Source organism: Schistocerca piceifrons, chromosome 4 (assembly GCF_021461385.2).
Source record: "Schistocerca piceifrons isolate TAMUIC-IGC-003096 chromosome 4, iqSchPice1.1, whole genome shotgun sequence".
In the NCBI taxonomy this organism is placed as follows: domain Eukaryota; kingdom Metazoa; phylum Arthropoda; class Insecta; order Orthoptera; family Acrididae; genus Schistocerca; species Schistocerca piceifrons.
Window position 1 is genome coordinate 758,064,919 of NC_060141.1, and position 24,258 is coordinate 758,089,176.

Here is a 24,258-nt window from a genome sequence, read left to right on the forward strand (position 1 = left end):
AGAAACTGATTTTGAGAGCTGAATGTTTATTCTTTGCTTTTCTTTAGAGCTGTTACTTCTGAATGTAAGCTAAAGAAATAAATGTCTCGAAGTATGTATGGTTTTGACTTCTGACCTATATAATTGGTGACCCCGAAAACAAGAATGGTTTAAGTCACAATAACATTTTCCGACTACATCTGTTAAGCATGGAAGGCACAAATAATTTTTTGCAAACCATTGGTGACGAGATCCTGCAGCTGCAGTTTTAGAACTATCGACGCTGAAACTCAACAGCAAGGTGGACACAAAGGCACAAACTCCAGCGATAACGGCCGCCCCACGAGCACACACCTGCGCCGAAAATTTTCCGCGTTCCGGTTCTTTAGTGTCTACTGCGCCGCGTCTACGGTTGCGGGCACCTCCATTTACGCCCACACAACCGGACATATGGTTTGCGATCTTGGAAAACATTTTTGCACGACAACGGATCACAGAAGACTGTGAACAATTTACGCTGGCAATTAACAATTTGGACCAGAGAGCAAAGACAATAGTTTCCGATGCGATTCTATAGCTATCACATCACCAAGCATACCTCGCGCTGAAACCTTCCTAATCATTCGCTACAAGAAGTTACCCAAGCAGAGGCTTTCGGAAGTGGTTAACCAGGACCAACATTGGGACAGAAACCCGTTGTAATTTTGGAGACATTTTGGAGCGACAGTGGACTGTAGCGTAATATCTAAAGAGTTGCTGCAGCGCATCTGGCGACAACAGCATCCGTCTCAAGTACAGTTGACATTAACAGCACATGAAGGATAACCGCTGGATAAATTACTGCAAGTAGCTGATACAGCATATGCCACATTGGAGTCATTTACTGTGACTTGAGTAGCAGTGACAAATACTAGCGACGTAACAGAAGGTGACAAACACGCATCGGAACTTTTGGAGGAGCCGATGCCGAATTGTGCCACTGTACCTTATCAACAATCACCGGACATCGCTGGGGAACTCCGAGCATTCAGGACCACAATGGGAAGGACTGTCACACGGTCACAGATCTTGGAGTTACAGACTCCAATAAGATGACACGGTCGCGTCGTTCATCCAACCTACTGCCGTTAGAGACCACTCAAGGTCAAGCTACTGCCGACGGTAATTGATGGTAACACAGACGGTTCGGCGCCCGTGCTGCAAAATGCACCACGCCATTTGAGAACACAAATGACAATGGCAGTCCAAATTAGACGCCACGGACTGTGGCACTCACAAACGGCGCCGCCGACGTAAGAAGGGTCGTATTACAGCAACTCGCAGATAGACACACGGGAAAGGTAATACCCATTATGGCATGCTTACTACTTTTATGACGAGTCGCGGCAAGACATCGCCTCGGTTGCACGTGATTGATAAGATATTAGGCTTAAGAAAGATAGGTTCAAAGGTTATCACCCTTCCAGTCACGGGCACAGTTAAGACAGTGACGCAGGAGTCCTTACAGTTGTTTGCAGTGATCAACTCCAGCATCAAAGATGTGACGACATACGTTGGTTTTTCTATTCCATACAATTAGAGTTTTTTGGTGGTGAACATTATGCAACCTTGCTGATTTTCTGTCGCACTTTGCACTGGTTGTAGTCTTGGTAAATGCGTCCCTTATAAGTGGGACATAACGTGAGAGGAAAAGCTAATTCAGAACTTCTTTGGACAATATAACGGGAGTTATTAATGACGCAAGTAAACAGTCACCATGCATAAATCAACGCAGCCAAGCAACGTGAAGCACAATACAGTGCATTATACATGCACGACCCCATGTCTGCCAGTTTCACAACGCGTCCGTAGAGCTATATTTGAGGATACACTCTGTGCTAGTATTATGCGAAGGTCAGACACCCCATGGTCATCCCTCTCACACAACTTAGCACATGGTGCCCCTGCAGCGATTACCACAGGCTGAACGCAAGAACAGTCCCAGATATGTATCCAATACCTAATATCCAAGAATTTATCTATTCTCTGGCGGGTGTAAAAGTTTTCTCATTATTGGATTACTGGAAATCTTGCAACCAGATCCCAGTGGCACATACCGATGCTGCGAAGACGGCAGTTATTACTCCTTTCGACCTGTTTTAGTTTTTGTTTATGCCATTTGGTCTTAAATATGCAGCCCAAACCCGGCAGAGATTCATTGACAAAGTTTTACAAGGCTTACCATTTTGCTTTGCATATTCTGAGGACATATTAATATATTCAGTTGATGCATGAGTTCATGACAAACATATACATGAAGTGCGGCAGAGGTTGTGTAACTATGGAGTGGTACTAAATAAAGGCAAGTGTGTCATGCACAAAAGTCAGGTAACTTTCCTAGGCCACAAAGTCTCGACCGATGGCATCTGACCTTTACCTGAAAAGGTTTCCCCATTGCGTAATGTACCAGAGCCAACCGACTATCAGCAATTTAGACGATTTTTAGGCATGGTAAATTTTCACCGCCATCATTTGCCAGTAACAGCTGCCACCCAGGTACCACAAACGGATGCACCTGCAGGTAAGAATGCCAAGCACAGGCGAATATTACCAGAAATGAGTAACGCTTTCAGAGCAATGGGCCAGAATTGGAGAGACAATGCTGCATGCCCACCCTGTCCTGGGAACAACATTGAACATTGTGGTAGACGTCAGCCAGGTCGCGATTGGAGCAGTACTACACCAAGAAGTGAATGGACATTGGCAGCCTTTGAGGTTTTTTTTTATTTTTATTTATTTATTTATTTTTTTTTTCAGAGAAGCTACAGCACAGACAGACAAAATGGAGTGCTTACTATAGGGAGTTACTGGCAATATATGAGAGTGTGAGACTTTTTGCCCTTACAAGAAGCCCAACCAATAACGGTTTTCATGGTCATAAGCCTATCGTATTGTAAGTAGGCTGTTTATGTGTTTGTATGTTGGCAGCGCTGTGTAGCGCTCTGCAGTAATAACTCTGACAGCGCTGTGCACACACTGTAAGAGATTCTGTTGCTGGTCGGACTAGTTGTTGGAGGTGAACAACCAGCAACGACAGAAGTTGGGTGTGAGTAGACAGCAGTGATGGGGGTTAGAGATTAATATTTAGCAGTGTTGGAGGTTTCCAGAATTAGCGCGAACAGACGATCTGGACGTATCCGACTTGGAGATTGTATATTATTCATGATTATATAATTTTGGAAATGGATGTCACGGACGATTATATATTTTCTTTAACTGGATGTCATATTCTTAAGGTAAAAATACAGTGTTTGCAACAAAATCTTTCCTTTGCTAACCACATGCCTATCAGTCATTAGAGCCTTCAGTAGTTAGAATCTTTTATTTAGCTGGCAGTATTGGTGCTTGCGGCCGGCCGGGGTGGCCGAGCAGTTCTGGGAGCTATAGTCTGGAACCGCGTGACCGCTACGGTCGCAGGTTCGAATCCTGCCTCGGGCATGGATGTGTGTGATGTCCTTAGGTTAGTTAGGTTTAAGTAGTTCTAAGTTCTAGGGGACTGATGACCTTAAAAGTTAAGTCCCATAGTGCTCAGAGCAAGGTGCTTGCGGCATTGCTGTAGTTCGAGTAATAAAGATTTTTGTGAGGTAAGTGACTTGTGTAATGTATAGGTTATTGTTAGGATTTCCTCTGATTCAGGGCCATTCTTTTGTATTAATTATTGGAAGTCGTGCTATCAATTTTAAAGCTGTCAGATAGTGTTACTGTTGAATATTGTGGGTAATTAATGAATAGGAGAACTTTGAGTTCTGTTTCTCAGGGCAAATTCTGTGGGTCAGTGTTGAAATGATAAAATAGCAATGGCTCAGTATGTTCAGTTTCCCTCAGTAGTTTCAGAATTAAACTAATAAGTTTCATCTTCTCAGTTATTTCAGTTTAAGTAAAAATTTAGTAAAGAAGTTTCAGTATCAGCCTTCCACAACATCAGCGACAGATCTTCGCCATGGCAGTTCCAACGCATGGAGTTCGTCAGCCAGTTCGCTACAGACATACGACATATTAGAGGCGCAGAGAACACAGTCGCTGATTATTTTTCGAAAATACAAACAGATTGGCACGCAGGATTCCGACTGGAACAAATAGTAGTGCCAGGAAGCAAGATCAAAATACGGTGCGACCCATCACAACAGAGGCCATGGCTTTACATTATGCAGCAATTCCGAAAAGTAGCTTTCGACAGTGTCCACAGCTTACCACACTCGAGGGAAAATACCGCTATCAAGTTGCTAATCGGGTGGTTTGTGAGGTCTTCTATTAAAATGGATGCGAGGAATTGGAGTCGCTGGTGCTTTCAGTGCCAGCATTGTAAAGTAGGACAACACGTTCATGCAGAGGTCGGAAGCTCTGCAGATTCGCCGACAAGGTTTGGTCTCATTCACCTCGACGTAGTGGGTCCACTTTCACCCTCATACGGTTATAAATACTTGCTCACTGCAGTGGACACATGCCCAAGATGGGCAGAGGCTACACCAGCACCCGAGACAATAGCAAAGGCATTTTTTGCACATTGGTTAGCATGTTTTGGATGCACCCTACATATTACAACAGATCAGCATCGACAATTCGAATCTAATCTGTTCAATGAACTGGTTAGACTATGTGGATTTCAGTGTCACCACACAACCAGTTATCACTTGCTGAGCAACGGAATGGTGGAAAGGTGGCACATAACATTGAAAGTAGCCCTCATGTGCCACCAAAAGAGTTGGGCAGAGGTGCTACAACTAGTACTTCTAGGTTTACAGACTGGGTATAAGGCGGACAAAGGAGCGTCAGTGACAGAGATGGTTTACAGAGAACTGTTGATAATTCTGACACACTATCTCACAACAGCTGGGCCACCGCTGCTAGTACAGTGCATTTGTGACCATGTGGTGAGGATGAGAGGGCCACCAGCATCCCACCGTGGTAAACGTCTGATCTTCGTGCACAAAGTGTTGGTGAATTGGTCGCACGTCATGTTGCGCAAGGACGCCGTATGGGCTCCTCTACAACCTCCTTATACTGGGTCCTACTAAGTACTGCGACGTGATGCCCATACTACAGACATTTCGAAAAATGGAAAAACTGTCAGGGTGTCCATTGAAAGAGTGAAATCAGCATGGATCGTACGATCGCCGATGCACGAAAGCACGCACTCCTTCAGTTTAGGATGACCGCGGGTCAGGCGGGTCTACACTCAACCGAACTGAAGAAACAAAGCCAAGATATCAGAGGACTACAGAATAACCAGCCATATCTGCACTCACACCGACACAACAATCGATCGTCCGTACCAGAGCAGGGCGACAAGTCAAATTCAAGTACCCTTACAACCCATGTGCTCCATACTTTAAGGGGAAAGCTGAGCAGGAACAAGAGACTGACCAGTAGAGTGCATTGTTTATTCCTTGAAAGAATAACTGATTTTGAGAGTTGGACGTTTATTTTTTTATTTTCTTTGGAGTTCTTACTTCCGACTGTAAGCTAACAAAGTAAATGTCTCGAAGTATATGTGGGTTTGATTTCTGACCTACAGTCCCATTTTGTGGTGCCTCAACTAACTACGCCATGCTGCAGCTCACCCATAAACAGCTTAGTTTGGTATACTTTCATCGACGAAATGTCAATCACAGTTAATTATGCAACATATCCTAATAATGACATGTTTTCATGACTGTTAAATGGATTGTTGCCTTAAATCGGCTTACTCACAGTGTAAGCGAGTTATAATGCGAAAATAAATAAATACAAAAATCATTTAACCACCAATGTGACGTTTCTCGTCATTCTGTTACAACAAATCGTGCCAATGACGATTCGTTACTCTAGATAATCAACGGGGTGGAGCTTAGAAACAACATATATTCACAGAGTGTAAAGTATGATATAAAGCCCATCGAATATGGGCTTCTCATGAACACAACAAATACAGTACGGTATGGCGTCTTTATTTCTGCCTGTGACGTAGGGAGTGTTCTTGTTTTCTACCGGTTCTACTGAACGCGGCACGTGACCGAAATATCGCAGAACTTATTTTGTGCTTCATGTGACGAGAAACAGGGGAACCGCGATCACAGAACTCGTAGAGCGCCACCTTAACAATCGTTCCGTGTGCCGACGGCTTTTACTCTTGATGTGACGTAACTTGACGTTGACGGTGTGTGTGAATGCCGCCATTTGAAATACAGTGTGGAATGTTTTGATTTGACTTAACGTGGCGGCAAGTATGAATTGAACGACGGATGGCTGCTCGGCACTAGATTCAAACTGTGTCGTAAGGACGCACGAATATATGCACAGAAATATGAACAAACAAATCTTTGAATGTGGACCGACTGAACAATTATCTGTAGGATGTCGTTTGTTTCGCAATAGTTATAATATCTGTGTAAACCAAAGATGTAATGTTTGTTGTTGTTTTGAATATTGTGCGCGTGTTGATGTTTATAATGCATAACAAGATTGGTTAGCAATTGTTTTATTAGTGGCACATGCTTACAAGTATGACTGTAGTGACTGTCCTAAATATATAGCTTGTAATATTGTGTTCCGTTTGTGAAAAATGTGGATCCTCAGTAATTCGAAAGGTAACTCTATTAGTAGTCAACCTTTCAGATTTTAGCAGACTTTCAACAGCATCAGCAAACTATATTTTTCTTTCAGGTGACAGGTATTATTTATTGACTGGGAGACAACATACCGTCGGACGAAAGGACACAGATTTGTTGCTACGGGAAGATCAGTCTATAAGCAGGAAACACGCGATACTAGATGTGGAACACAAGAGTGAGAATTGGGTGTGTGTTATTCAGATTGATATCTATCTACAGCTGAACTTGTTTTTGCTTTTCTTTTTTGTTTACTTGTTTGTTACAATCTCCAGTTCCCCAGAATTTTTCCACGACCTTTGGTATATAGTATATTTTAAAGTACAGTAAAATCATCGGTCATCTACATCTACATCTATACTCCGCGAGCCACCTTACGGTGTGTGGCGGAGGGTACTTATTGTACCACTATCTGATCCCCCCTTCCCTGTTCCATTCACGAATTGTGCGTGGGAAGAACGACTGCTTGTAAGTCTCCGTATTTGCTCTAATTTCTCGGATCTTTTCGTTGTGATCATTACGCGAGATATATGTGGGCGGTAGTAATATGTTGCCCATCTCTTCCCGGAATATGAGAATTTCTGAGTAGTTACAATTGGAACTGGAATTAAAGTTTGTGAAACTGAAAATGTAAAATGCAGAGCTGGAAAATATTTTTGTAAATAATGTGCATTGTTGATCGGATAATTTGCTGTACGTTACAGTCATGTAGTGTGTGCGTCTCTCTCCATCATAGAATTAAACCTTTAAAATAAGTGATGGACCAGTATTATTTTATCAGATCATTGGAGTATACTTCTGATGGAATGGCTGCTAATGATGGGAACATTTAACAGTATTCTGCAATTATTCATTTTTATTCCCCCACTCTAATTTCCTGTTCAGTAAAGTTGCAGCAAATATGCGCTAAGCAGTGAGGAATGCACCTTACATCCATATTAAAAATATCAGGCTTTTGATTCTGGTAATAAATTGATCGGTAGTGCCTTATTGGAAAATGTGAAGGGTCCGCAGTATGTAACTATCATCAGTTTTTGGATAAAAATTGTCTTCCTAATGAATTGACAGTAACATTTTCAGGTTAATATACAAGATACGTATTGATCTGGAATACTGTGTTCACTGTGGTCTTGTAATATCCACAAATCCATGATGCACCAATTCGCTTGATAATTATGTCCATCATGATGACAGATTGGTTATAACTGATTTGTCAAATAATTCCACGTGCAGTTAAAACACCCTAGTTCAGCTTTAACTGCAACCTTTAACATTATCTGAATAATTGTGGATCCATAAAACTTGGAATACACCTCAGGTTTCAATGTTATGTGAACAGTGTTGGATGTGGCACAATATAGTTTTGAAACAAATGTATCCAAGAACTGCTGACATAGAGATTAACTTGTATGTAATAGTTTCTGAAATCAGATTTATTTGTTGCATGTGGGAGATATTAAGGCTTAAAATAAGATTGACACAGGAAGCAGACTCCCCTGTATTCCGATTTTGATCCTGAACAAGCCTCGCCCTTGTAAATTGTTCACTCTATTCATCATTAAGAGTATTTTGTGTTGCCTGAGATGCAGACAGGATAGCATGATGTCTGTCACTAAATTGGTGAGAATCGTGGAGATTGCAGTATCCAGTTGAAGCTATGTTTCAAGCCCTTCAGTGTCTTATCTTGGTACTACAGCATGATGCCTGTGTCCAGAATACTTTTCAATAAAGACTTCCATGTGTTTCACTTGCAATGAATCGATTTATGCACAATTTTGCACGTGATTTGAACCATGGGCCCAGCTGAGACAGTGTTTCTTTTTTCTCTCTGACATGGAGACTTTAATTTGAACAGTTACTTTTGCTTTGTAAGTAGAATGCTACTGCATCCTCCAATGGTGAATTTTCAGCTACAGTCCCTCTGTTTCATCAGAGGCATGTTGAATGATCATATCTGTTACTAGCAAAACAGTACATGAATGTGCTGCCCCTGTTCTTGTGCATACTAAACTGCACTTGATGTACCCTTGTAACACAGCCAGCCATTAAATGTAAAACTGATTGTGTTTTATAGTCTGCAGGTCAGTATAGCACACATATGTAATATGGACTAGGATAGTCCAGTAGTGTAATGTCAGTGAGGGGAAACAGTTTTCCTTCTGAAAAGGAAGAAGTGTATTACTGCTGACAGTAGTTTTTCATTTCCTAGGAAGTGTCCTACACTAGAAAGATCTCTCTTGTAGTGTTCAGCACACTTTTGCTCTGTGCTTGAGCACACAGTTGATTGCCCAAGTCATGTTCTTTATATCGCCCATAAAATTATTTGTGTGTTGCTGACTCATTAATTTGTCAAGCTCTTTTGTTCTGTTATCTCTGATCCTCTATACAAAAGAACACCCTCAGTACCCATCCAGCAGGTCTGGCTAGGGCAATGGCTGGTGAGAGAGCTTGCTGCAGGTTGACATTGTCTAGAGGGAAGCCCTAATTTTCCCCATTTGTCCATGGGGCATGCAGTCTCATTCTACAGATGCACCATGCAGTTCCCATTGTAAATCACACAAAATTTAGTGCACCCATGTTTCTTGCAGTTAAGTGTCAGTTACCCACAAATGAAAGCCTGTGTTGTTTTTTATTGTCAACTCATATTATCATCCTTTACCAATTTTCACATCATATTTACCTCAGAGTCATTTGGGATAACATTTAACATATGCGTCAATGAGCATCTTTCTAACTTCATGCATTTCACCCCTTATCATTACTTGGGCATATGAATATGAAGCAAATGTTTGCCTTCGCATAAAACACTATAAAAAAGACTGAGTAGTCTGCAACTTATCAAAATGTTACTGAAAATAAGAATATCGAAGTTACAAAAACAGATATATGAGATATTTTCCTACAGTTATAAGTTTTTAGAAAATTCCTACAAAAACAGAGCAAAATAAATGTGTAACTGTATACAATATTTTCTGTGAACCAAAATCTACATACAGATCAATCATAATTGTGAGACAATATTGTTGGTGATATTTTTGTGTCAGGAGTTGCATGTACTTAATGAAAACATATTTTACAAAGGAAACAAGAGAAATGACAAAAATGTGTGGAAATTCAAATAAACATTGTAATTGTTCTTTCTCATTGGTAGGTGAAATAAAAATCAGTAAAGCAGTTCTATTACTGCTTTCCATGCATGAACATTTATCTATATAAGCATATTGTAAATTTCATACTATTTCATTATATAACTGTTTATCAGTCCATCATGTCTGTCTTAAATATTTCCATACAGGGAACAAATGTCATTTGCTTTCATAATCCTTTTAAAATTCAACATATGGACCTGTTCCATTATCACATTCAGGAAGTCTCAATCTGAAAAAGGATCTCCAAGAGTGTGGGATAAGTCAGTTTGTATGTTAATAGGCAGAATCAGTGACTGCAGGCAACTTAATTAACTTATACTAACAATAAATTACCAAAAAACCTAATGCTAATATATCATACTGATAACTCTGGAAACTTCTTGTATAAGAGGCGATCAAAAAGTTTCCTTCCAAAGGCCATACAGAGCAGAGTCTGCATGCCTGACAGCCAAAATTACTGTGAGTACGGAGGCAATCATCCCACCAGCACACCAGGTTGAAGGTACCTGTTTGGTAAAACACCATGCCCTACTGCATGAAGGAATCCATGACAGCCTGCTGACATTTTTGTCTGACAGGACTTGCTGACCTTCCAAGGTCTTTTTGAAGGGGCAAAAGGTGTGATAATCACATGGGAACAGATCAGGACTCGAGTGTCTCCTATTGCAGTTAGCATAACTTCTACATTACAGAATTTGTGATATGGCATCTATTGTTGAATCACAACCAGCACAGAACTTGCCATACCACTCCACAGTAGTGCTTGTCAACAGACATGCTATTCCATACACATCCCTCATTCTCCGATGGATATGTACCCATGTTTGTTTGTTGGCAGCCAAAAAAAGAATAACAGCACATTGGTCCTGTCTTGGCACATTTGGTAATAACATCGCCATAGTTCATGTTTTGACATTTACCACATGCGTGACCGAAAGACACAAATGCCACACTAATCCCATGCCTTCATGTTGGTGCTTATATACCTGCATCAGAGTCACTTTATATTGCAGCAGTTCCCTTAAACAGAAAGTTTTTGATTGCTATTATTAATTGCTCCATGTATGTTTCTAAATATCAGAAGAAAAATGGAAACGAACCACTTGCTTCACCTCTTATTCTTTTACCCAATACTAAAAGAAAGTGTTTGTGTAATTTTACTTGGACTACTATCAGCTGTCTAGATATTGGCTAAATCAAGATCTGTTTAGTATACACATTAAGAGTTTACATTCCAGTCCAAAATATTCCTGTAAATTGCAAAAGGAGAGGCTGATGTATTCTTCTACTTTTTTTTTTTTAAATATTTGGGTATATTCTATTATCTGGCATATATCTGTTGGTAACCTGTTATTGGCTTATGTGCCAGAATATAAAGATCCATTCTAAACCATAGATAGAGATACATTGTCTGTATGCAAATTACTTTTACTTCTAGCATTGTGATCGCAAATTGCGCAGTTCATCCTAAATTCGCTTGTCATTAACCACAAATATGATTAGTGAGTATATGTACTGGCCCATGAAGAGACTTCTGTAAGATGTGTGGTTACCAACTTTACACAATATTCTTACTCTATGCTTCTGTAACAAACATTTTTTTGCCATTGGAATCATTGTCCCAACAGAAAAGTCATAGGACAGTATTGAACAAAAGTATGTGAGTTCTTCTCTGCAGTTCAAGAAACTGAAGCAAAACTGAGCCTTCTGATTAACATATCCATGTACTGGTGTCCCCTCAGTGTATTTTCCATCTGGATGCTTAGAAAGTCTCTTTCTAGAAAGGCTCTGCTCATTGATCTCTCCTGTTACCTGTAAGTCATTTTGAATCAATACTAATAGTAAAACTGTGAAACTATCATATCTGTTTGTTTGAACATGTTAATCTCCAAAACTACTAGGTTAATTTTCATGGGGTTTTCACAGGTAACTTGAACATAGCTTGATGTGACATACAGGCCTGTGGCAGTCAACCTGGTCCCTACCACCCATTAGTTTGTTTTCCAGCTTTCATGGTGGGCAGTAGGCAGTTGGGGATTAAAGACAGGATTGTCACAATTTCTGGAAATCAGGGAATATCAGGGAATTCCAAACGAGTCAGGGAAACCAGGGAAATTTGAAAAAAAAAATACTGGAAAAATCACATCTTTGTCTCAGTAGATGAAACGGTTTGTTTTCTGAGATGTCGTCCATCATTTTTGGCTGGGTGCAGCTGAGTACGTGAGCTGCTTCCCTACTCCCTCATTCTTAGTGCTTCTCCCTGTCCTATCATTCCCCTCAGCTTGTAGTCATTGCTGCTACCACTTCTTGCCACTAACCTAGCAGCTGCTGACGAGAGGCAAGGAGGCGTGAAAAGTGGTTTGTTTGGATCTGATTCTCAGCGATTGTTGATGCAGCATCTGGAGACAGCAATCAGGTGTGCATGGATTGTGTCTGAGTGGCTGTATGAATGTGTGTATGCTCTCATTTTCTGACAAAGGCTATGATTGAAAATTTTGTCATGAGAGTTTGATTGTCTTTTCTATGTGCCTGACTGCAGCTCAGTAATCATTTTATGGTGAGTTGCTACTTATCCTCTTTAGTATTGATTCTCAGAGTATTTGCGAAAGTTATCTGTTGCATTGATTGATCACTGCGGTCTCATTTCATCAATATGGTGTCTAAGCCACATGAATAGCTGGCCACACGAATGGACTTCCATGACAGCCCAAAACCTCAGGCCATTTCTATGGGTATCTCTAATAGATCGGGCCTGCCAATCTGAAGCCCATTATTTCCCACTGATGTGCAAACCCTGCCCTTCGGATCTAGTCTCACCACTCTGCCTGCAGGCCGGGTCTGTTTGCGTGTGGGATAATGCGGCTTATTTTTGTGGTTTATCCTGCTCTCAGCAGGCCAGAGGCCATGGGTGATGGATTTCAGGAATTGTGACTGTCTCACTGCAAGTACATTGTAAAGTGTAGTGTTTTATAAACATTTATCTAGCACATTCTGGCACTTTGATAATAATTTATATGTTAGAAAGTGTGGATGATAAGAAGAAAAGTAGTGTGGCAGTCACTATTACTCATATATTTCTCAAAAGAAAAATCACACTATACCTATAAAATAATAGACATAACACAGTGACTAGTAACTGACAATAACAAACATAGTAGAACCAACATTTTATTGGCAATCACCTATAGCCCTTTCAAGAGACCTATTTTTTCTGAGGTTATTTCTGAAATCAGTGTAGGTATTTTAAATTTCTTGCAACTCCATTGAAATGCTTATTTTTGTCACCAAAAGTGTTTTGTTTTATTGAAATAAAATAACAACAGTGGTCTTAATGAAACAGACATGCCTTTTGACTTGCTTTCTCCATATAAAAACAGTTCATTACAAAAAATGCTGATGTTAGTACTTAAAAGTTTTACTCAAATTGGGGGAGAAATACAGAAGTCCTTACATGTTTTTGTCAACTTATGTATTTACTTACCCTTGAGATCTCAAAACTTGTCTGGAAATCACGGAATTTCACTTGGGAAAACTTGTGGCAACTCTGAAAGATATAACAACTTATATCTTACTTCATAAATTTTGTAACATAAGATTACTTTCCTACTTTGTAAGTCACCATTTTGATAGAGCTAATGGGTGGGTACAAAATTTTACTACTAACAGAGATACAAAAGTGGTCAGTAGGTAAAAACAGTTGACTACACCTGTTACAGGCTTTATTTCATCAAAATAATCACAGAGAAAACACATATATGTATAATTTTATGTAAAATCTTCTGCTCAGCTTAGTAGTTCGGATGTTTACCTCAGTGACATGATCATCACAGTGTAGTATACCAAAGAACTAATAGGTAGTTCTTTTATCTTTTCTAACTAAGTGACAGATGTATATTCAGAAGTTTACATCGGCTGACAGAACCTTACCTTTATGGATTCAAACTAACAGTGACTTTACTGGGCTAGCTGATTTCACTTTGTGTATTAAAAACTTAATGACATTGCTTTGCTTCTTCTGATTTTTATGTATATTCTTCACTAGGAAAAACATATCTATTGATTTTGCTTTTTGATTTGAATGCTTGCTCATTACATGTTGATTTCATTTTGGTTACATATAAAAATGCCCAGTAAATAGTGAGTCTTTCTGAATACACCAGAAAGGCACAGTGTAACTCAGATCAAGAGTGTCACGTATTATCTTGCTTTTCACTACATATTATAAACAAGTCATCTGGCCATAGATACTTGGTGCTATCCAGGCGAAGCTGGGGCAGGCTGCTAGTTGTATAATATGAGTCTTTGTAAGATAAGAAATTAACCTGTTTGCTGTGAACCAGTTGTAACCCTGTTTGATTATTCTACTGACTGTGTCTGGTGTTGTTGTGTTTGAGCCCTTTTATCAGAATACTAATGTAAACAGCAAACATCACAGTTTTTCAGCACTGTCCTGATGTCCATGGGAAATCATGTATGTAGTTTGACAACAGTAGCAGACCAAGCATCGAGTCTTGTATAGTCTCACTTATGTTTTAGCATTACTTAATGTGACCATCTAGTTTCTCTTGATAAGATATGAGTTTATCCATTCAAGAAGAATGGCTTTCACAGCATGTCATTTTAATTTCCCAACCAGAATTTTATGATCCACACAATCGAATGTCATTACAAAATCCCAGAAAAATTCCAATAGATTACAATAATTATGTATGTTCATTTCTACAGGGCAAAGTTAGTGAGATCACATATCGCTTTCTCGGTCGATAAGACTGTATGGAAGCCAAACCAAAACGTTGTTAAAAGATTGTTTCAGAAAGATGGGTCAGTATTCAGCTTTGAACTCTTAGAACACAGGAAGAAGAAAGACATGACTTTGATTAGAGATCAGATATTTATCTCCACTTTTGTAAATGGGTGTTATTACTACATACTTCATTCTTTCAGGTAATACTCTACAATTCATCGATTGGTTACCGAGGTACCTCAATTGGGTACTACTATCAAATCAGCACAAGATTTTAGTAATTCTATTGAAATACCATTGTAGCGAGAATTATTACTGTTTTCCAGTGTCCTAATGATTTTTGTGATCTGTGTACCAGATGATTTGAAAACTAGCCTGGGGGATGGAGTATGCAAGGCAAGTTCATCCATCCCTTTGATGGGTCATTTTTGTTTTCAACTTCTGTTAGGGAGACATTATTGAATTTAGTAGCTAATGATTCAAATTTAATATTATTTGTCTAGCTACTGCATTTTTCAGAGTGTTGAATATAATATGCCACACTAAGTTTGTTCATTTCATGCCTAATAATGCTCCAAATTGCCTTTGCATTAGACAGCTGCCACTTTTATACAATAAAACCTGCTACAGTCATCTCATTAGATAACTAATCACTTGAAACAAGATTGCTGTTTCACTTATATACATGAAATTAATCTCCCCCGTATATAGTACTTTATATTTCTTGTTTGAAGTTTTCACTTCTCTTGTGTCTTCTTTTAACTGATATTCATTTCTCACAGTAATCTCTTTCCATTAAGTGTGGCACAATATAAAATGCAAATAACCTTCCAATCTATTTTCTTCTGCGTTGGATAGGGTGATTACATATATCTTCTTTCACTCTGAACACTTTTGACCCACTTCCTTTCATTCCTTACATCCTCCTATCACATTTTTTCCAACAACTTATTCACAGATCCTTTTCAGTCACTCCATGAGGCTTTCACCACCTTTATTCGTGGCACTATCATCATCATGTTGTCATTTTCTGCTGTTGCATGTGAAACTGATTTACATGTTTGCTCCATCTTTAGTTTCCTATCTCACAAGGCTTCTGTATACTGTGCAAGCATAGCTTAGCCTTAATTCAAACCTATATCTCCACTAACATGGATTGATTTTAACATCCCCTCAGTGCATTTTCCATTGCTCAGTTACCCCAGTGCATTCTGACTCAATAGTTCCCCAATGTGTATTCCCAATGTCAGCCATTATCTCATTAACTTCCTTCAAGAAACTGCTATTGCTCTTGCAAAACTTTATTTGTCACAGTAACTCATTTCAGTACCTTATATACCTCCATTAAACCGGGACCCTGCTTCTCTTCAACGCTATATTCATCTTAAATCCATTACTCCATCACCCCCAATACTTTACCATTATTAAAATACCTTATCACATCTGAATTTGACACTCCCTTGGTCTGGAACATTACTACCATATAATTGCCCCACTATACACTATGTGATCGAAAGTATCTGGACACGCGTATGTAATGCAGAATCGACCACTAGATTTTATGAGCAGCAGACTTGTTAGTACAAAAGGATGCAGTGAGTATTCTGTTGTCAGCAGAGAAACAGTAACACCAGATTCTATCAGTTAGGAGAGTTCAGTGACTTCAAAGGTGGACTAGTCATTGGATGTCACACGGGTTACAAATCCATCAGGGACGTTTCAACCCTTCCAAAGCTGCCCGAGTCAACTCTTGGTACTGTATTTGTGAGGCGGGAACATGAAAGAACAACCACAGTTAAACCAAAGCCAAATGTAGGCAGACTGCATGCATTTGCTAACAGGGATTGTCATTGTCGAGAGTGATTGTGAAAAATCATGTGAAATTAGCAGAAGAATTCATTCATGAATTCCAAGATGCTACCAGCAGTCCAGCTAGCACAAAGACTGTGTGTAGGGAGTTAAAAAGATCGCATACAGTGGTCGACCAGCTCGTCATAAGAAACACATTTCTATAGACAGTGCTAAGCAATGATTGAGGTAAAGAGTGATTCCAGCAGACAGTGGATGGCTGGAAATGAGTGGTATTGGAACAACGAATCATGCTGTACCCTGTGTCAATCTGATGGAAGTGATGTGTGTAATGAGTACGTGGAGGACGTTACGTGCCATCATGTGTAGTGCCAACAGAGAAGCATGGAGGAAGTGACATTGTAATATGAAGGTGTTTTTCATGGTTAGGGTGTAGTCCCCTTATTGCACTTAAGAAAACACTGATACAGTAACATTATACAGCATTGTGCACTGTTTACAGCAGAAGAGCAGTTCAAATATGAAGATTGATTGTATCATTATGACAGTGCACCCTGTTGCAAAGAAGCATCTGTGAGACAATGGTTTGTGGATAATAAGATTCCTGAAAGGGATTGGCCTGCGCAGAGTCCTGATGTGAACCCAGATGTCTTAAGACATCCAGCATCCAACATCACTACCTGTAGCATCACATAAATATTAATCAGGAACTTGTTTAGTAAGAACTACAGAGATTGATAATTTCCAAAGAGTTTTGTGTGCAAATTATAAAATCACTGTTGACCTCCTTCTTTTCTTGCGACTTATGCAAAAATTATAAAATATTATTGCCAGATTTGCCTCTTGAGGTAAAAAATTCCATGATTGAAGTGGCTGTGTGACATGAGGCATTGTCTCGATGCAGCATCTACTTGTATGCAATGTACAGCCCCGCTTGATTCACCCTTTTCCTGAGTCTTTGAAGGACATCTTTGTAAATCACTTGTTTGACTTTTATTCTGGAGGGACAAATTCTTTTTCTCATGATGTCCCTACTGTCAAAAAAGCAAATCAGCATTGTTTTGATCTTTGACTTGCTCAATGAAGCTTTTTTCAGTCAGTATGCCACTCTTCACTTTGCTGCTTTGTCCCAGGACCATACTCAGAAATCCAGGATTCATCCCCTGTGATCACATGACCTAACCATTTATGGTCGTTGGAAATCCTCTGAAGAAGATCAGCGCACACATTTCTTTGATTGTTCTTCAGCTCAGTTGTTAGGTTTTGCAGGACAAACCTTTTGCACGTGCAAAACTTCAGTCAAAATTTGATGTACTGCGAAAGTGTTTAAGTTGAACAGGTCACCCACCATCCTTAGTGTTAAATGTCAGTCTGATAGCATGAGAGCATGCACACATTCGATATTTTTGTTGGTTTTTGAAGTTGAAGGTCTCCCTGAACAAGATTCATCTTCAATGTGTTCTTAGGGTACCAAAAATGATTTGTGCCAGCGAAAAACTTGTGCTCTTGATAAAGAATGTTCTCCATAGGCCTGTTCCAACTTTTCAAAGGTCACGCTCATGGATTCCCCAAGTTTAACGCAAAACTTGATGGCATAACATTGCCATTATTCCATTTTCGTAACATACAACTTCACTGATGACACTCTCAAAAATCACATGAGGACTGTACGGAGGTGACACTTGTACTGCGCATCTGGGACGGATGATGAGCACATCAGTGTATACAATCAAAACAACATAGTGTTGCCAGATTGCTCGCATTGTTGTCAGTATCATTACTTTTGTCATATATCTTGTATGTATAATCTTATGACTTAATGAATTATTTTGTGAAGTTAAATAAAATATAACTTCAGAGTCATCTTTAGGTTCAGCCTTATCACCAGAGTGTACATAAAACTTTTTCTTCAAGAAAAGTGAATCCTCATGTGTTTTAGCTTAAGAATTTGTAATTGGAAGTTCAAAGTCCAGTGAACCAAATAGTCAGTGAAATAATCAGAGATGTTATTATTATTGATCATTATTCTGTATCTGTACTTTTGGTTTTGGCTCTTGAGGAAGAATGGGCTGCCATTCTTCCACAGACAATCAGACATTGCATTAAAAGTGTTCACAGCAGAGTTTAAGCTGTCATGAAGGTGAAGGGTGGACCCCCCCCCCCCCCCCCCCAATTAATGTCAACTAATATGTGTCTGGATCCTTTTGGTCAGCTGGTGTATATATTCACATTAGTCCTACCTGCTCTTCAACATATGTGTTCCATTTCTATGGTGTTAACAATTCTTACCATATTTGTAACCAGACTACAGGTTATATTGTCTTTCTGAATTATCAAGGCCTTCATTTCTCAGACAGATTTCCTGCCAGTTATGTTCATTATTCGCTTAATTGCCACGTACTGATGCCATCCTCCACCTGAATTAAAGATTATTCCCATTATTTGTTTACACAATCAAACTCTGACACAAAAGTTATCTGCAGTATAACTATGTCTCTATAATTTTCTTCATTCATTGACATTTACTATTAACAAAAAATAAATAAAAAAACATTTCTGATAATGCACGCAGTTCCAGTTTGCTGTCTCTTTAAACAATGGAAACTCCAGGTTGGAATAGCAACAAAGTAAGGAAATGATAGATTGCTACCTACCATAAAATTGACACGTTAAGTTGCAGATAGGCACAATTAAAAGACACTTACGCAAAAGCTTTTGGCCACAACCTTCATCAGAAAAAGAAAGACAAACACACACACATTTTCATTAACACAAGCAAGCAACCCCATGCATACATGACCAGTGTACCTCATGCACATGTGACCATCATCTCTGGCAGCTTGAACCAGAATCCATTGGCTTTGTGTGTTATGTGTGCATGAGGTGTGATTGCTTGTGTGAATGAATGTGTGTGTGTTTCTTTTTGTGACAAAGGCTGCCGCCAAAAGCTAATGTGTAAGTGTCTTTTAGTTGTGCCTGTCTGCAACTTATTGTGTCATCTTTGCGGTAAGTAGAAGTCTATCTTTTCCTTAAAATGTTGTTATCTATTTAAGCATCATACTAATTTTGTTACCCCACGGTCAGATCTGGAGACACCTTGTTTTCTTACTGTTGACGCATCTGTATTTTTTCTTGTCTTTCCATAAGTGTTAGGTTGCGTGTTCTAATCATTACTGTAGATGGCTCTCTATGTTTCATTATATTCCTCTTGTGGTTCATAATTTCATGACCTCTGATCTTCTACTCATGTCTAATGATCCAGAGTGCAAGAAACACATTACATAAGTATATATTAGGTGTGCCATCTGTAAGAATGTAAATAAGGTATGCTAGAATCATTTTATTTCCACAAAATGTATCCCTTTGAACCATGCATAGAATTATTACAGTTATCCATAATGACACTTTTCGGACACAATAGAGACCTATCCATCACCCACTAAAGTAAATAAAAAACAAAAATATGCCAATCACGTTAAAATTTATCTGACCATTTTTTGTGAATAAAGTTGTCTAGATCACGTTTTATATATTTTATTGTTTCAGCTACTGTTAACATCAGGTCTTTAATTAAGATTAAAGGAACATAAGAATATCGACAATGATCATGGACTTGTTCAGGACATTTGGTTCCCTTATTAACCAATGCCAATTTCTCTTCAGTCAGACACAATATAGGTAGACAAACTTCTGCTTTAGAGCTTTGGTGTATCACATAAGGCCTAGCGGTGAAATGTACTACACCGAGGGGATCTCTCCCATAGCATTCTCCAAATTTTAGTCCAGGTATAGCCATGCATCTAATTGGCAACTGGAAGGCTTTGTCCCACAAATCAAATTATTCGTTTAGCAACTTTCCTTGCTGTTACATAAATACATAACATCCTCTTGTACCATGCTAAAGGACACACACACACACACACACACACACACACACACACACACACACACACAAGAAATGTTCCTCTCTGGAAGCATTCTGGTAAAATCTTGAATATTGTTTACTTTCTGCTATATTTGCAAATTTCATGTCCTATTGAGTTAACAGCTCATCTAGTCCCTTATATTGTACTATTATTAGCAACTCAGCATATGAAAATAAATGCTGAGTGTCCATCCGATTGAGCCAGTAACAATAACAGCTAAGGGGTGTCCCCACCAAGAAGGGGGGGAGGACGGAGACTCTGCTTCCGCTCATATCTCCTGGCAGGTTGAGGGCCAATCATACAGATCCACTGCAGTACCGGCAGGTTAATGTTATGAGATGGGGACTTGGACTTTGCCCACATGGCATAGTCAGCAAGAGCACAATCAAAAAAGGCAACGTTCTTGGTTTGGGACAATCTGTCAGGAAGTTTCGTTATAGTTCTACAAAGTGAGTAGTCTCCTGAAAATGTGAGTGACTTGTGGGGTGTGCAGTGTGTGAACAAACAGCAGTAGACAGAATTTAAAAAGAGAAACAAGTGATTTTTATTCAGATTTACAAAACAGAGGGGCTAAAAATAGTAGTGAAGGGATTCTAAAAACAAAAGTCCTATTTCAGTTTGCATTCACAGTCACGTATATTGGCATTGCCAAACAACTAAACAGATATTGTCGTGTTAATTTACTAGACTGCTATGCAGGTTAATCATGCTCCCAGATTGCTTTTTTGTTTTGATTCAGATTTACATTTCGATTTTCCAGAATCTGTAACCATACACTTTTCTTATCTTGAGCATTGGCACTGGTGGTAACCCGACCTCGTATGTGGCAGCCACAGTCTCCAGCATTGCTCTGGCACTTACTGACAGTAGGCAATACTATTCCATCAGCGAAATGTATGTATATCAGTGCTGAAACATTACTGAGACATTTTACAGGAAGTGGGCGAGTTGAAAGAAATCAGAAATTACATGAAGAAGAAAATATGTGTGAAGTTGTACATGAAAATATACAGAATACCTGTGAATATTTCAATGCCTAATACATTATTGTTTGCCAAGCCATTGAAATGACAGATGTAGAAGTGCATGAAAGTTTCAAGTGTCTTCTTGTAACAGAATTGCTGAAAACTCACTAGAAGGGACAGTGGTGTAAGACCATGTTCAGAAGATTACTTCAAACTATTACATATTGAAAGTTCATTTTAAGATAACATGTATCCTTTAAATGTAATACACATCTTGTGTTAACAATTCTATAAAATGTTGTTATTTTTGGATAAATGATTCCTGCACTAGGGGAATTTAAATAAAATGCTACATTCTTTTACCAGCCAATTGTATATAGTACCACCAGTTGACTGTGTGTGAGCATGGAAACTACTTTCTTTGGGGGTTAAGTTACCTTTAACTTGGGCGTTGTTTGGATGCTACCGTGCTTAACTAGGGTTTATTACTTCATACATTGTACAGATATGCCTCATTCTTCTTCCAACTTGAGCAGAACTTCACCCAGCACTATGTAGGGATATACACAGCTTTACATGAAATCCTACCAATGGTGCATTACTGTAGGGGAACATCACAACATTAACCGCCAGAAAAAATTGTAAGACCAACTTGTGATAGAACTACACACCTTTATAATTTAAAACTTACACACACAACCAGTAAACCACTTGAAATTTCCAAAAATGGTCATTAAGATGGTTTTAGTCAACCAACCATTCTAATTTTGCAGATGTTAATACTTAATTACTACTCAAACAATTCTCATTTTCAACTTTTCCATGATTTATTATGTTTCTTACTCTTTTGATCATGTTGTTACATGCTAGTCATGTATTTATTTAGTTCAGGCACTAATGACACCCCCCCCCCCCCCCCCCATGAACCATGGACCTTGCCGTTGGTGGGGAGGCTTGCGTGCCTCAACGATACAGATAGCCATACCTTAGGTGCAACCACAATGGAGGGGTATCTGTTGAGAGGCCAGACAAACGTGCAGTTCCTGAAGAAGGGCAGCAGCCGTTTCAGTAGTTGGAGGGGCAACAGTCTGGATGATTGACTGATCTGGACTTGCTGTTCTGGTACTGCGAACGGCTGAAAGCAAGGGGAAGCTACAGCCGTAATTTTTCCTGAGGGCATGCAGCTTTACTGTATGATTAAATGATGATGGCGTCCTCTTGGGTAAAATATTCCGGAGGTAAAATAGTCCCCCATTCGGATCTCCGGGCGGGGACTACTCAAGAGGACATTGTTATCAGGAGAAAGAAAACTGGTGTTCTACGGATCGGAGCGTGGAATGTCAGATCCCTTAATCGGGCAGGTAGGTTAGAAAATTTAAAAAGGGAAATGGATAGGTTAAAGTTAGATATAGTGGGAATTAGTGAAGTTCCGTGGCAGAAGGAACAAGACTTCTGGTCAGGTGAATACAGGGTTATAAATACAAAATCAAATAGGGGTAATGCAGGAGTAGGTTTAATAATGATTAAAAAAATAGGTGTACGGGTAAGCTACTACAAACAGCATAGTGAACACATTATTGTGGCCAAGATAGACACGAAGCCCACGCCTACTACAGTAGTACAAGTTTATATGTCAACTAGCTCTGCAGATGGCGAAGAAATTGATGAAATGTATGATGAGATAAAAGAAATTATTCAGGTAGTGAAGGGAGATGAAAATTTAATAGTCCTGGGTGACCGGAATTTGTCAGTAGGAAAAGGGAGAGAAGGAAACATAGTAGGTGAATATGGATTAGGGCTAAGAAATAAAAGAGGAAGCCGCCTGGTAGAATTTTGCACAGAGCATAACTTAATCATAGCTAACACTTGGTTTAAGAATCATGAAAGAAGGTTGTATACATGGAAGAACCCTGGAGATACTAAAATGTATCAGATGGATTATATAATGGTAAGACAGAGATTTAGGAACCAGGTTTTAAATTGTAAGACATTTCCAGAGGCAGATGTGGACTCTGACCACAATCTATTGGTTATGAACTGTAGATTAAAACTGAAGAAACTGCAAAAAGGTGGGAATTTAAGGAGATGGGACCTGGGTAAACTGAAAGAATCAGAGATTGTACAGAGTTTCAGAGAGAGCATAAGGGAACAATTGACAGGAATGGGGGAAAGAAATACAGTAGAAGAAGAATGGGTAGCTTTGAGGGATGAAATAGTGAAGGCAGCAGAGGATCAAATAGGTAAAAAGACGAGGGCTTGTAGAAACCCTTGGGTAGCAGAAGAAATATTGAATTTAATTGATGAAAGGAGAAAATATAAAAATGCAGTAAATGAAGCAGGCAAAAAGAAATACAAACATCTCAAAAATGATATCAACAGGAAGTGCAAAATGGCTAAGCAGGGATGGCTAGAGGACAAATGTAAGGATGTAGAGGCTTATCTCACTAGGGATAAGATAGATACTGCCTACAGGAAAATTAAAGAGACCTTTGGAGAAAGGAGAACCACTTGCGTGAATATCAAGAGCTTTGATGGAAACCCAGTTGTAAGCAAAGAAGGGAAAGCGGAAAGGTGGAAGGAGTATATAGAGGGCCTATACAAGGGCGATGTACTTGAGGACAATATTATGGAAGTGGAAGAGGATTTAGATGAAGATGAAATGGGAGATATGATATTGCGTGAAGAGTTTGACAGAGCACTGAAAGACCTGAATTGAAACAAGGCCCCCGGAGTAGACAACATTCCATTAGAACTACTGACAACCTTGGGAGAGCCATTGCTGACAAAACTCTACGATCTGGTGAGCAAGCTGCATGAGACAGGTGAAATACCCTCAGATTTCAAGAAGAATATAATAATCCCAATCCCAAAGAAAGCAGGTGTTGACAGATGTGAAAATTACCGAACTATCAGTTTAATTAAGTCACAGCTGCAAAATACTAAAGCGAATTCTTTACAGACGAATGGAAAAACTGATAGAAGCCAATCTCGGGGAAGATCAGTTTGGATTCCGTAGAAATATTGGAACACGTGAGGCAATACTGACCGTACGACTTATCT

At 39.3% G+C, this 24,258-nt stretch overlaps 1 protein-coding gene across 1 annotated transcript in view; it reads left to right on the top strand.

Moving 5' to 3' along the window:
* The first annotated feature begins 6,406 nt into the window (after positions 1–6,406).
* Positions 6,407–24,258, top strand: part of LOC124796271 (nibrin) — a 163,207-nt gene continuing 145,355 nt past the window's right edge. The window contains exons 1-2 of the mRNA XM_047260384.1: positions 6,407–6,584; positions 6,661–6,794. Coding sequence (XP_047116340.1) covers positions 6,560–6,584; positions 6,661–6,794 — 159 coding nt within the window. The 5' untranslated portion in view covers positions 6,407–6,559. The remainder of the gene's footprint in view (positions 6,585–6,660; positions 6,795–24,258) is intronic.